Source organism: Ambystoma mexicanum, chromosome 1p, assembly GCF_040938575.1.
Source record: "Ambystoma mexicanum isolate Mex_15411 chromosome 1p, UKY_AmexF1_1, whole genome shotgun sequence".
Lineage (NCBI taxonomy): Eukaryota > Metazoa > Chordata > Amphibia > Caudata > Ambystomatidae > Ambystoma > Ambystoma mexicanum.
The window spans coordinates 1,340,319,500-1,340,332,696 of record NC_090921.1 but is presented as its reverse complement, the minus strand read 5'-3'; the positions used below and the strand labels follow the sequence as shown (position 1 = coordinate 1,340,332,696).

The following is a 13,197-nucleotide window of genomic DNA, read 5'->3' as shown; positions in this document are numbered from 1 at the left end:
CTGATTTTGTTTTGCTGACTGTACATTTGCCCACCCCCTGCCCTGGAGCAGAGGATCAGTATAACAGTCGGTGTGGCTGCTCAGCTATGGATTTCTAATGGCAGGCGCTTAGGTAGCGGTGATGGTGTTTTGGAGTGATAGAGGCTGTATAGATAAGACTACAGAGGCCTTCCGTCCATATCACAGCGCAGTGCCCCTGCTGTCAGCACACTCCTTTTACATCTGGGAGTTGGGCGACTAACTAATGTAGGGGTGGTAAGGTGGACGGGCTGTGGGGATCTCCCCCCACATATATTTGCGGCAAGATCAACCAGTTAAAAATAGGAATTTGATTAAAACTTTTCGATCAGATCACATTGAACCCAATCATCAGCTGGACTGGTTATGATAGATGTGTGTGTAGTGGTGGGTTTAAGGATGACAAAGGAGCCTTGGGTAAAGTTTCACGTTGCTTTGTTCCTTTCCTTAGGTAGAGCTTAAGTTACAGGATACAGAAGAGAGCACCCACCAAACACACCATCACATTCAGCTCCAAAGCAGAATCTAACTCTCACAGAACACTCACCCACGTACCCTCCCACTCACAATGCTGTGAGTGTTGCCAACACTCACAACATTCCATGCAGGCTTGCCACACATCCCAGGAGCATTTGTTCACAAGATGCTCCCTCCTGCACACTCACAAGCAGCCCAGCCACACAACAAACAGAGAGGGATGGAAGGAGGGGGTCAACATCAGAAGAGGAACACCCTAGTCTGGTACAGCATGAACACACCCAGCCTTCCGTTAACTTATTGGGAGGGATGGAAAGTTGTGGAGGAAAATACCAAGATTGTGAAATACACTAGAAGGTGCAAACACTAAGCGGGTTGAGGGGAGAGATGGGGGGCTCAGATGCATACTCCGTCATGCACTAGCCTACATGGAACTCTGGAGATTTCCTGGTAGGCCTCTGCACCCTGGGCCTCTTTTGTGTGGTAACCTATTTTATTTCCAAATGTTCTCATAGGAAAAGGGAAAAGGACTGGGCGTGCTGAAAATGTCTAATATAGGGCCACTTTGAAAATTATTTTCAGGGCCTCGTTTGGTTGCCAGTCCACCCCTGCATTTATGATAAAGCAAGCACGATACGCGTTATCACAAGGCTAGACTGGCATTTTCGTTGAGCCAGTGTAGCCGGTACTTACTGAGGCATGACCTTTTTCTGGGCATTTATTATAAACAAACATGGTGTTTTATTATGTGATATGATATGATAGGTTATTTATAACGTGCTTAATACCCAGAAGTTTCTAAGCGTGGACCCGGGGATCGAACTTGTGTTGCTCTGTGTCGTCTTGCGTCCAAAGCGAGCACGATGCCCCTGAGCTATCCTCCCGTGCCAAACATGTACAATAGATAAAAATGGGTCAGACATGTTTACTTATTGTGGCATGGCATTTTTAAGGGTAAAGGCAACAGGACTATGTTCTTATGTGCCTGTACTGGTATGTATTGGCAGAGCTAGCTTGGACCTGTTTATTTCTAGTGTCATTCACTGCTGGCATTATGCACAAAGCAAACATTAATATATTCTTACATGGCAGTACTGGCATGTATAGATGCAGTCAGCATGGACATGTATGGGCACAGCCAGGGTGAAAATGTTTTTATACTGACATATATTGTGGGAAAAGGCATAAAGGAAAATTTGTTGAGAAATGCTCTTGTGTACTATTGGTGACTTGTATCTATGGGATTTTGTCACACGTTACCCTATAAAAACCGATTGCAAACTGTCTGGCTTTTTACCCAAGTTTTCACAGAAAGTATGCTGTATAATTCACCATTTTAATCCACTATTCAAAACATTTCTCATGTGGAGAAACTGCCCTTCCCCCAACACTCCTTTGTTGATTTGGGTTTCCTCTGTACGCTCAGTCGCACGTGCTTATTTGTGGCAAATATTTACACCCCTCCAGTTAAAAAATGTGCCAGCCCCCACTGGTGTAATAGCTGTTCAGCCTCCTGGGCTGAGTGGAAGGGGGTGGCAGGGGTCGACAGCACAAAAGGTCTAATGGACCCACTCACTACCAGCTTTCAAAACTGCCATCCAGCCCCCTCCATCCAAAATGGTTAGGCTGGCTTAGACCTGGGTGCCATGACATCACAGCAGCTGATTATGAAATAATAATCCACTGCCATGCAGTCTCAGCCACAAGATACAACATTTTGAAATAGAATGTGTTTCTAGAAGACACATATATAGATATTTCTCTTGCTCACCTCACTGACTTGTCACATTTACTTGAAGATTGTTAGGGCACTTAAATCCTTGCCGCTTGTCCTGTATTGTTGCTTACCAGTAAACTTCTCCCAGTGTTTAAGTGTATAGAAAAGTGCTGATTTTTACTTACATATTTGTTCTATTTGCAGGACGAGGTCACGAAGACCATAAGCCTTTGTCCGACACCGGCTAGTATCTCAGGATGCACCAGCGGGGCTCTTCCCAGCAGGCGCTCGGCCTCTTCCCTTCACAGGAAGTGACGTTCTATGAGTGTGGCCGAGATCTCTTCACCTTCGTCACTGTGGCCTCCTCGCACATTATGCGCACTCTCCAGAGACCAAAAAAGACCAGGCCCACCAAGAGGAAAGTCAACCATCGCCGATTCCTGCAGAACCAGATTTGCAGGTACACACACGCCTGCCTTCTTCAGCCCGTGGATAGCCGTTCCACTTTGAATTTCCTACGGCTGTTCTTTGCATGGCGAAAAAGCAACGTCAAACAAACCCACCATATGTTTAGCGTTATGTAAGTGTCCACAGAGTCACAAATCTATACTTCTGACCAAAAGAATAGTAAACAATGGTCAAGCCAGCGGGTTTAAAACTAAGTTCACTTAGAAAAACATAGCCCCATCAGTAATATGAAAACAGCAAGCCACAGTCAACACCGCAGATCACCCCATACAGACCACAATAAGAGCTTTAAAAGGATAAAGTTTTATTATTTTAGTCAAATTTCATTAAGAGAATATTAAATAGTTTGAAATTCACACAGGGAATTAACATACAGAGATATAAAGTGCAATGTGTGATAAAAAGTGCTGGTCACAGAGGGAGGCTGACCAAAAGAAGACAGAAGTGGTAGATTATAAGGCAGAGAGTTAGAGATATTTCCTGAACATTGCCCCATTTGGCCTCTAGTTGACAATGATGACGAGGGTAGCACAACGAAACATTACACAGCGATCAATGTCCATTATAATGAAAGTAGAAGCAGTCTTGAAACCGAGCCATGCAGCACACAGCGGCAGATAACCTAATGTGGCATAGAGCCACGCCCTAAAACCGAACCGTGCAACACACTGCTGCAGGTGACCCATGTGGCAAAGAGCTCTATCCTAAAATATACCCATACTGCACCCACTGCAGGTGGTCCATGTGGCATACAGCTTCACCCTAAAGACACAAATATTCAGCACACAGCTGTATACATCAAATAACATGCTAACACTGAAATGAAAACATTCCTGCCCCCCTATCAGCCGTTACATGGGTGCTGGACACCAAAAACCCTGTAACCAGTCACCCTTCCACAATAAAATAAGAGATATTGGGCGTCATTATGACTGTGTCGGTCTTCTGGACCGGCACAGTACGACTCTGCAGGCGGGTGCTAGGGTCAGACCTGCCGGGTGGGACGGCATCCGCTTGCAGAGTTCTCAAAGGGAACACCGGCACCGTTATTAACGTTAACGGTGCCGGTGCTCCAGTGTCCCCATTCCCATGGAGTCCTATGGCACTCCATGGGAATGGGGACCAACAAAATTACTGGCGCCTGACTTCCCGGCCACTGGTCTTGGAATAGCCCGGTGGCACCGGAAAGTCAGGCGCCGGTAATTAATTACGGGTCCGGCGGCCACCTGACCCATTTCCCATGATGACTATGGTGGTCGAACTAAATACAAGTAATAATTCTTCTGTGACAAATCCAGGGAGTTTGTTCCCTCTCCATAAGGGGGAGCCACCCCCTTTGGGGCTAGGAAGGCGAGCCCACGCAGCTTAATGCCCCAGGGAAAATGGCAAGCAGGATCTCACTGGGGGTGAACCCCCAAGCCCCCTTAAAGGACAGGCAATCCCAAGATATGGATATTAGTTATTCTCCCTTATCCCAAACAGACAACAGTTTTGTTAGTTATATGGGAAGTGATTGGTGCACTGACTTACAACTTCATGCACAAGTGGTTGACTTGTCTTCTGACCCCTTTCAGACATCGTCCGTCTGCACTCCACATTTATTGGTGCCGGCCATTTTGGTGCACCACTATGGCCACAGAGCCCCTTTTGGCGTGGCCAGAGTGGCGCAAAAGCCAATTCAGTGCCGATCATTTGGTGCGAGGGTCGTTTAGACGAGGCTGACATCGCAGGCTATGTGCAAACGGCCCTCATGCCAAATGACCAACCATAACCCACAGGACACATGTATTCTATGTATTCACCGCTGCCCTTCTTCACTACTTTGTTATACTAAACATTAGTAGTGTTCATTCACATCCCACACAAGCCCAGTGGAGCTCACATAGTAGCAAATGGATGTTAAGTTTAACCAAGAGCACATTCCCTACAGCATTAACAAAACAGATATTTTACAGTCGTAAGAAGATAACAAGATTGCTTCAAATATTGAATTTTTATTTTATGCATAGCAGTACACTAGATCCCTGCGCAGAACTGTTTCAGATGTTGAGCTGAGTTTGCAGTCACTGCTCAAGAAGTCCAGAGAAAAGAACTCTGCTGCGATACGCTTCTAATTCTAAACCTGGATCTGGTGCACAAAGCGCCTTACTATGGAGATGATTCTACCATTGCAGCACTAATATACACCTTCTAAATGCATGAAAAGTACATTGTTAGGACCAAAAAAGAACAAAATAAAGACAAAAGCCCTCTCTAGTCCCTGGAACTTGCTATAGAATATCACTGTACATTGCTGACACTGCAATTAGCTGAAAAGTGGACTGTGGGCTGATGGGAGTGGATGTGTAAGGGCATCGGGTGTGAACATAATTAACAGGAGGTGTTAGGGCACTGTACGCTTCTTATAATAAAAGCTTTTCACAAACTTTTATGTAAAAATAGGGCTCTAAGCGAAGAAAACGAATACCGTAACCACAAGAAAACGGTCACTGCAATGTCATTTTGAGGGGTCAGGGCACTGTAAACTTCTTCACTGCCATGTTATTTGAAGGTGTCAGGGCCCTGTAAACTTCTTCACTGCCATGTTATTTGGAGGGGTGAGGGCACTGTAAACCTCTCCACTGCCATGTTATTTGGAGGGGACATGGCACTGTAAACGTTTTCACTGCCATGTTATTTGGAGGTGTCAGGGCCCTGTAAACTTCTTCAACGCCATGTTATTTGGAGGGGTGAGGGCACTGTAAACCTTTTCACTGCCATGTTATTTGGAGGGCACAGGGCACTGTAAACGTTTTCACTGCCATGTTATTTGGAGGTGTCAGGGCACTGGAAACCTCTTCACTGCCATGTTATTTGGAGTTGTCAGGGCACTGTAAACCTCTTCACTGCCATGTTATTTGGAGGTGTCAGGGCACTGTAAACCTCTTCACTGCCATGTTATTTGGAGGTGTCAGGGCACTATAAACTTCTTATCTGCCATGTTATTCGGAGGTGTCAGGGCACTGTAAACCTCTTCACTGCCATGTTATTTGAAGGTGTCAGGGCACTATAAACTTCTTATCTGCCATGTTATTTGGAGGTGTCAGGGCATTGGAGGTGCCACGGCACTGTAAATGCTATTTTGTCAAACTTCCAAAGGCATCCACAAGGTGCCAGCAACTGCACAATTGTGCATTCTCTTGTGGCAAAACATCCCGGTGCCAAGAGGTCCCTGTGCCCTGCTTGCCGCGGCCAACAGGGCGCCGCAAGAGGGGAACTGCAGCAAACTATTCTGGTGTCTGAATTGAGAACACAGAAGACAAATACACCCCCTTTAGGTGAGGAACAAAAAGATGCGAACTGCACTGAGAAGAGGGGAGCAAGTCACCTGAGGCAGAGACGGAAGACCTTCTCCTGGCAAATGTGTCCAGCAGATGCAGACCGATGCTTAGCATAACGTTCGACTGCATGGAGCGGCAGGTGGAACGGCGAGACGCTGACGGAAGAAGCCGGGAACACCCAGAGGGTCTTGAACCGAGATACCAACAGTAGGCTGAGTAACACCAGCCACCGAGTTGAAATGAGCCCGAGAGAGAGAGGCCCCTATGCTAACTGCAGTCGAGATGAGAGAAGCCGTTGCAGAGCCAAGGGGTCAAGTCCTAAATATTAAAGCGGGAGGGACTCATCAACAAACGCAATCGGATGTGACGTCGTCAGAAATTAGCATATCAAGGTGAAATATGCGCATTTCATTAAATTAGATTTGCATAACCACACAAATTGCACAGGACGAATGGCATTTGCCTTTCATAAAATCAGCACACACAAAAAACCAAGACAGGATATTTTCTGCTAATAGTGATTTTGAAAACGTTAAAATGTGTGCATGTTTTAAACTCCAAGAACCAATTCAAATGTTTTCCCTGGGACTTGCAGTACCGAAATGGGATATTTCACCTTTAGTTGTTTGTTATTTTTAATCAGGCTATATAGTGCAGTGGTAAAGTGTCCGGCCTACAAACCTGACGTCTGTGGTTTGATCCATGAGGTCTTCATAAATTCAATCCATGTTTCTCTTTTAACTGGGAGGGGGGGGGGACTGAGTCCACCCTCTGAATAAAGTGGGGGGACTTCGACCCCCGCATGTACCCTCGACTTGAGCCCTGGCAACACTGAGCTCGGAGCTCCACGTCTGCCCAAGGAGGGCCGCAGCGGAAAACAAGATACGCAGTGGCTCTGGGAGACGTTGGTAGGAAAGGTCCACTAAACCATAGAATGGAGTGAGAGAAGCCATAGTCCAAAGAGGTCTACAGGAAACCATACCGCAGGACGGAGTGCCAGAAAACAAACCCCAGGCCAGTGTGGGTACGAGCATACCCCAGGCAAGACTGATACAGGTCATAGCCCAAGGCAGACCACCAGAAACTAAACCCCCAAGGCAGGGTGCCACAGGAAACTACACACTGGGGAAGGGTGCCAGAAAACATACCCCAGGCTGGGGTGAGACTGAGCATACCCCGAGGCAGGGTGAGAGGATACATAGCCCAAGGTAGGCTATAGAAACCCTACCCAAAAGGCAGGGTGCCACAAGAGAGTCGGAAACCTAACCCCAGGGCGGGGTATGAGAAATCAAACAACAAGATAGGGTCAGAGTAACCCAATCCAAAGATTGGATACAAGAAACCAAAGTCCAAGGAAGGCTGAGGAACCAAAAAAAGCAGGAAACTGTAAAGATCACCAGAGGAAGCTGGGCAAGACTCAAGGGCAGGGAACACAGGTAAATGACCTGGCATCAAATAGCGAATTAGAAAGCAATGCAGGCTTGGTCAGCCACCAGAGACTGAGACAAACTATCTGGTGAATTGCAATCCAGAAGAGACTATAATACAGTGAAGGAGAATAGAAGCTTTTTTGTACTGACTGGACCTCCAAAAAGGGCCAGGAGACCATGCTGCCTGTAATTAGGAAGAATCATCAGGGGGTTATTAGTCAGTCACCATTCCTGTGTTGGGGAAGAAGCCTTATTGTCTTTTTTTAGGATTTTCTTGTGTTCAAAGTGGTAGGTACACAATCCACACTAGAGTACGTTTTCTGGACAACAGACTTAATTTTCTTTGTAGGACATCCTGACAAGCACCCTTTAGACTTCTTTCCTTTAAAGTAGAGATACGCACACCAGGAAGAGAATAGGATTTGAAACACTTAACAACAAAGAATCCAGAGTGTCAGTCTCTTGATTCTGACTTACCACACATCCCGTGCCCAAAGAGAGTCTGCCTGGCCATTCCACAGGACACTTAAATAAACTGAACCAAAATTTCAGGGTGGGAGGTAAAGCAACAATTCCAATCTAATACCAGAAAGAAACAGTTAGTCATACTGCAATCCTTTTTTCACAAAATGTATATTTTTAATAACAAATGGATAGTATTAGTGGGGATAGAGCACCCAAGGCGTATTAAAGACACAACAATACAAAATGAGTATGGTCCAGTATGGACAACTGGATCTCAATGTGATAACACAAATGTATACTGCTGTTTTAGGTGGATCAAAAACAGTTATGCAGTCACAGAAGTAGAACATAAACCCACATCAGTGGACATGTATATACAAAAGACACAAAAACAATGCTTCCAATGTACATTGTTTGAATAGTGATATCGTCGACACAACAGTGTTTCGGCCTAAAAGGAGCTGTGAGTGCAGCTATTTGAGCAGGCCTTAATCAGGACGTGTGGTAACCTTGGAGGTAGTCCTGGAGTCTCTATCAAAGATTTATCCAGTGCTATGGTATGCAAGAATATCCATCATAAGTCAAGATATCTGGGGGGCACTGAGTGCGTCATGGAGGAACAGGACTTGAACCTCAACAGGTAAGTTGAAAATTCTCTGCGAGTAAAAGTGGAAAATCCCACTCTAAACTGTGATTCCTCAGCCAAAGGTGTCCAGATATGGCTAAAAATTGTATGCGTGAGTCAGGGCCGAGCAGAGAGGTGAAGCGTCTCAGTACGCGAGCGCTGTCAGAGTGAAAGCATCTCCCAGGAGACCGCGAGTATTCAAACGTCTCCTGGGAGACGCTTTCACTCTTACAGCGCTCGCATACTGAGACGCTCCACCTCTCTGCTCGGCCCTGACTCGCGCATACAATTTTTAGCCATATCTGGACACCTTTGGCTGAGGAATCACAGTTTAGAGTGGGTTTTTCCATTTTTACTCGCAGAGAATTTTCAATTTACCTGTTGAGGTTCAAGTCCTGTTCCTCCATGACGCACTTAGTGCCCCCCAGATATCTTGACTTATGATGGATATTCTTGCATACCATAGAACTGGATAAATCTTTGATGGAGACTCCAGGACTACCTCCAAGGTTACCACACGTCCTGATGAAGGCCTGCTCACATAGCTGCACTACACAGCTCCTTTTAGGCCGAAACACTGTTGTGGCGACGATATCACTATTCAAACAATGTACATTGGAAGCATTGTTTTTGTGTCTTTTGTATATACATGTCCATTGATGTGGGTTTATGTTCTACTTCTGTGACTGCATAACTGTTTTTGATCCACCTAAAACAGCAGTATACCATTTGTGTTATCACATTGAGATCCAGTTGTCTATACTGGACCATACTCATTTTGTATTGTTGTGTCTTTAATACGCCTTGGGTGCTCTATCCCCACTAATACTATCCATTTGTTATTAAAAATATACATTTTGTGAAAAAAGGATTGCAGTATGACTAACTGTTTCTTTCTGGTATTAGATTGGAATTGTTGCTTTACCTCCCACCCTGAAATTTTGGTTCAGTTTATTTAAGAATTCCCTCCTGGGTTTTTCAGGGCTCTGCCAGGTGCCCTTTATTTAATTCATTCCAGAGGACAGACCAAACAGACAGCGCCAAACAATAAATGTACCCCTGCATTGGCTCCAAAGTCTCTTTCAAGTGAATGTCACAACACAATGATACCCAGTGGACCACTGCACACCCAAAAGTTCAATGTCTAACCTCTGACTACCTTAACTAGCGATAATACATGGAGCGGGGGAACCTAACGCATCCTACCATCAACATGAGGCCATAGCACAAAGAAAACTGCAGAATAATGATTCAGGCCTCCCAGGCCTACCATCTTAACCTGCACATGAGGCTACGGCAACAAAGAGAACAGCAGAATACAACCTCCTGGAAAGCTTCCTGGTGATGACTCTAACCCGCTGAAATGTATCCTGCATGCTTCAGTACAACTCACAGAAGGACTAAGGCAATTCGACCACATCACCTCCGATCCTAATCGAACAGCACTGTCTCGCGCTGCAAGCAAGGATCACCTTCAAATCCTTCTGCATTATCTACAAGACTGTCATCCTTATGCCCCCAAGCTATCTTGCTGAGAAGCTCAGCATTTTTGGAAGCCTCTGATCCACAGAAGCAAGGGCATGTGCAGCTTTGATTTTCAACAGTCCAGGAAGGAAAGAACCACAAGACAGGTCGTCTGTGTCTATGCCACCAGAATCTGGAACCTCCTTCTCATCAACACATAAACTCGTCCCTCGCTTCTACTTTTCAGGAAGAAGCTCAATGTCCTCCTCTTCAAGTCATCCCTCCTCCCTAACGCCTAGATCCACACACCTTCCACTGCCTACCTAAACTGAGACCACGTTATCTACTCCCCCCAGTTTCCTCTCCTGTTTGCTTATAAATCCCGTGTTGCCTAGTTGCCCACCCTCCCGTGTCGTTAGCCCCAGCTCTCTTGTATTGATCCCTTGCTATCAGCTTCACTTGCAGCGTACTTTACCTTATGACTTGTAAAGCACTTCATTGCATCCCAAACCTAGGTCTGCACTCAGAAAATGCAATCATATTAACAATAACAGTAACATTGTATAATGCTGATTCTTTTATGCTATTTTATATGCATAATAATTAATGTTGATTGAATTGTTTTATATTTCTGGTGTAACTACTATTAAAGGTTGAGTTTTACTTACCATAAAAAATAATAATAATATTAATAATAATAGTAATAATAAAAAGAATACATATTGCAGCCCCAGACATAAACATCACCCCTCTCCACCCAACAAGAGTAGAAGGGTAGCTACTAGCTAACCCACGTGAGGGCACCTCAAACACAAACAGCATAGTAAGAGAGCACAGGCCACTAGACACCCTACTGCTGCTCTCATTATACTACTCACTGCCACCCCTCTTTAATGTTTAATCTCTTTATCCTCTGTAGAGCTGTCAACACTTCAGGGTCAAACTCCTGTAACATGACTGAAATAGCATCACAGCCCGGCTGCCAGTCAGATACCTCATCGCCCTGGATTCCTGCACCACCAAGAGTCAAGAGTTGCCTAATGGTCTAGCCTGCACCTCAAACCTGCACCCTGTGGTGATCCCCATCCGTAACTAAGTCAAAACAGTGCAGCATCACTCTTCTTTTTAACAATGGAACATTTGCCTGTTCCTTCCACAACTAACGTCACTTGGTGAGCTGTGACGACTGAAGTAACAGCGGTGCACAAGGAAGCGTGCCCCGCATGTGGTCTCCACGATATACAAAGCACCAACAGACATTGCCCTCTTCAATGCAGGATACAATTCTGGATGTGCTTCTCTATACTCTTCCAGAAAATGTTTGCATATCCCCTTCTCTCATTGGGCACTAGCATCTCGTCAATTCAGGACCCCAGACCACATCATATGCTATACCACACGCCAACCGCTCCATGCTCCTCCTCTTGAACCACAGTGACCCACCCGGGAAACTGGTTGTGATGTCATCACTTGTGCCCACAACACTCCATGGAGTACATTTCCTCCTCGGTCTGTCACTGCAAAGTGAGAGTAGTATTCCCTGATCTGTCCCCAGCCACTCAACTTCCTCTCCAGGACCCGCCATGCATGCCATGGGGCGCACCAAACTGGGGATTTCCAAGGCGCACTAACCATAAGAGAAAACCCTAATTCTGTGGCTGCTACAGGTTTCTTCCATGTGCTGCCAGGCACCCCAAATGCGTACTCCCAAAGTGGAACACCTGAATTGGAAAAAAACTTCTTTCCATGGCTGCTACTGCCGCAGGGGGTTGAAATCCTGACAAAGGCTACCGAGCTCACTTAGCCACTGTTTGAGAGAGCACACAAAAAACACAGCACAATGCGCTTCTCAGAGCCTGAGTGTCTCCAATAGACACACAACATGAATGCTCGGTGCACCAGAAAAAATACCCTTACTGGCAGATGTAGACAGTTCCTTGGGTGGCAGTGGTTGTCCAAATCTTTGCTGCTCCCCCCAACCTCAGCACTTTTCCTCTCCAGAACCGAAAACCACCACATTGCCAGTGACGTAATGAGGTCTTGGAAGTTACAGAGGACACAGGAACCCAGGAATCAATGTAAAAGTAAGCTTCATTGTCTGCTGGTGCAGCATTAACATGGAAGGTAAGTACATACAGTAAGTCCATAGGTAGACAGCCGCTGACCAATCCACACTGTGAGGGGTCTGTAATTCGAGGCAGACAACTGCTTGTAGTTTTCTCTGTTTTTGACATTTTATGAATGAAAGAAAATGCAAAGAAAACCTAACTAAGCCTACTCTACCAGGGAGTTCCCTACCTAATCTAGGTTCTAAGGGAAAATCTCATAGCATACACCAAACTGGCCCTCACACTAAACAACAAAACATTCAAAGTAAATCATAAACAACATAAATAACCAGTGACTTGGATGACTTGCACTTGTCCTGGGTAGATCCCCTTCCCATGAATGTCCAAAGTCAACCTCTCACAAAGAAAGTAAATAATTGAATCAGTACAGTTCCAAAAGAAAAATAAGTTCACCCAAATACGAATCCACTGGTAACAGTTCTTTCTCCATTTGTTGAAAAGTCCCCTTTCCAATTTCCAGATAGAAACAGGTCAAAAGGTAATCCTGGATAACCTTCTTCCAGGATAGACTCAACAAAGTTCAAAACAAAAGTACCACTTCTGCTTCAAGAACTGTGCATCTTTTTGTAACGTCTGCAGCGTCTTTGGTATAACTAAGGCGGTTGCTTTCCTCCGAACAACTCCCTTCTGCTAATGGCACTTTGAACGCAGGCTTCTTCACAGTGTACTACTGCTTCAACCACCTTCAATACAATGTTCTCTGACAATATTATAGACAACCACAGTTCTGCTTGCTCTGCTGCAACTTGATACTTTGGGGATTCATTAGGCAACTTAAAGACAAGGCTCTTCAACCTCCACATGTAGGCAAGGCACTCTTCCTTCCTATGCCGTAAGAAAGGGACAACCGCCTTGCCTCTTCTGTCTGTCTTACAGCTACCAATATAATCTGCTTTGGCTTCTAGGCTGCTTCTCTCTCAGCTTCAACAGTCTTAGCTTTACAGATTGTTGAATAGTTCTTTTAACAAGCACCCAGCTCCCTTCCCCAGCTTTATGTACACCTTCTTGGGGTGGTGATAGAGAGCCCAACCAAGATGGCGGACTCCTATCTAGCTCCTGCGAGGTCTCCAATAATCCTAGACAA

General features: G+C 45.4%; 1 protein-coding gene across 1 annotated transcript in view; it reads left to right on the top strand.

The window, feature by feature from the left end:
* The window catches only part of C1PH19orf85 (chromosome 1p C19orf85 homolog), a 47,969-nt gene that overhangs the window by 23,925 nt on the left and 10,847 nt on the right, over positions 1–13,197 (top strand). The window contains exon 2 of the mRNA XM_069649573.1: positions 2,417–2,672. Within this exon, the coding sequence (XP_069505674.1) occupies positions 2,470–2,672 (203 nt within the window). The 5' untranslated portion in view covers positions 2,417–2,469. The remainder of the gene's footprint in view (positions 1–2,416; positions 2,673–13,197) is intronic.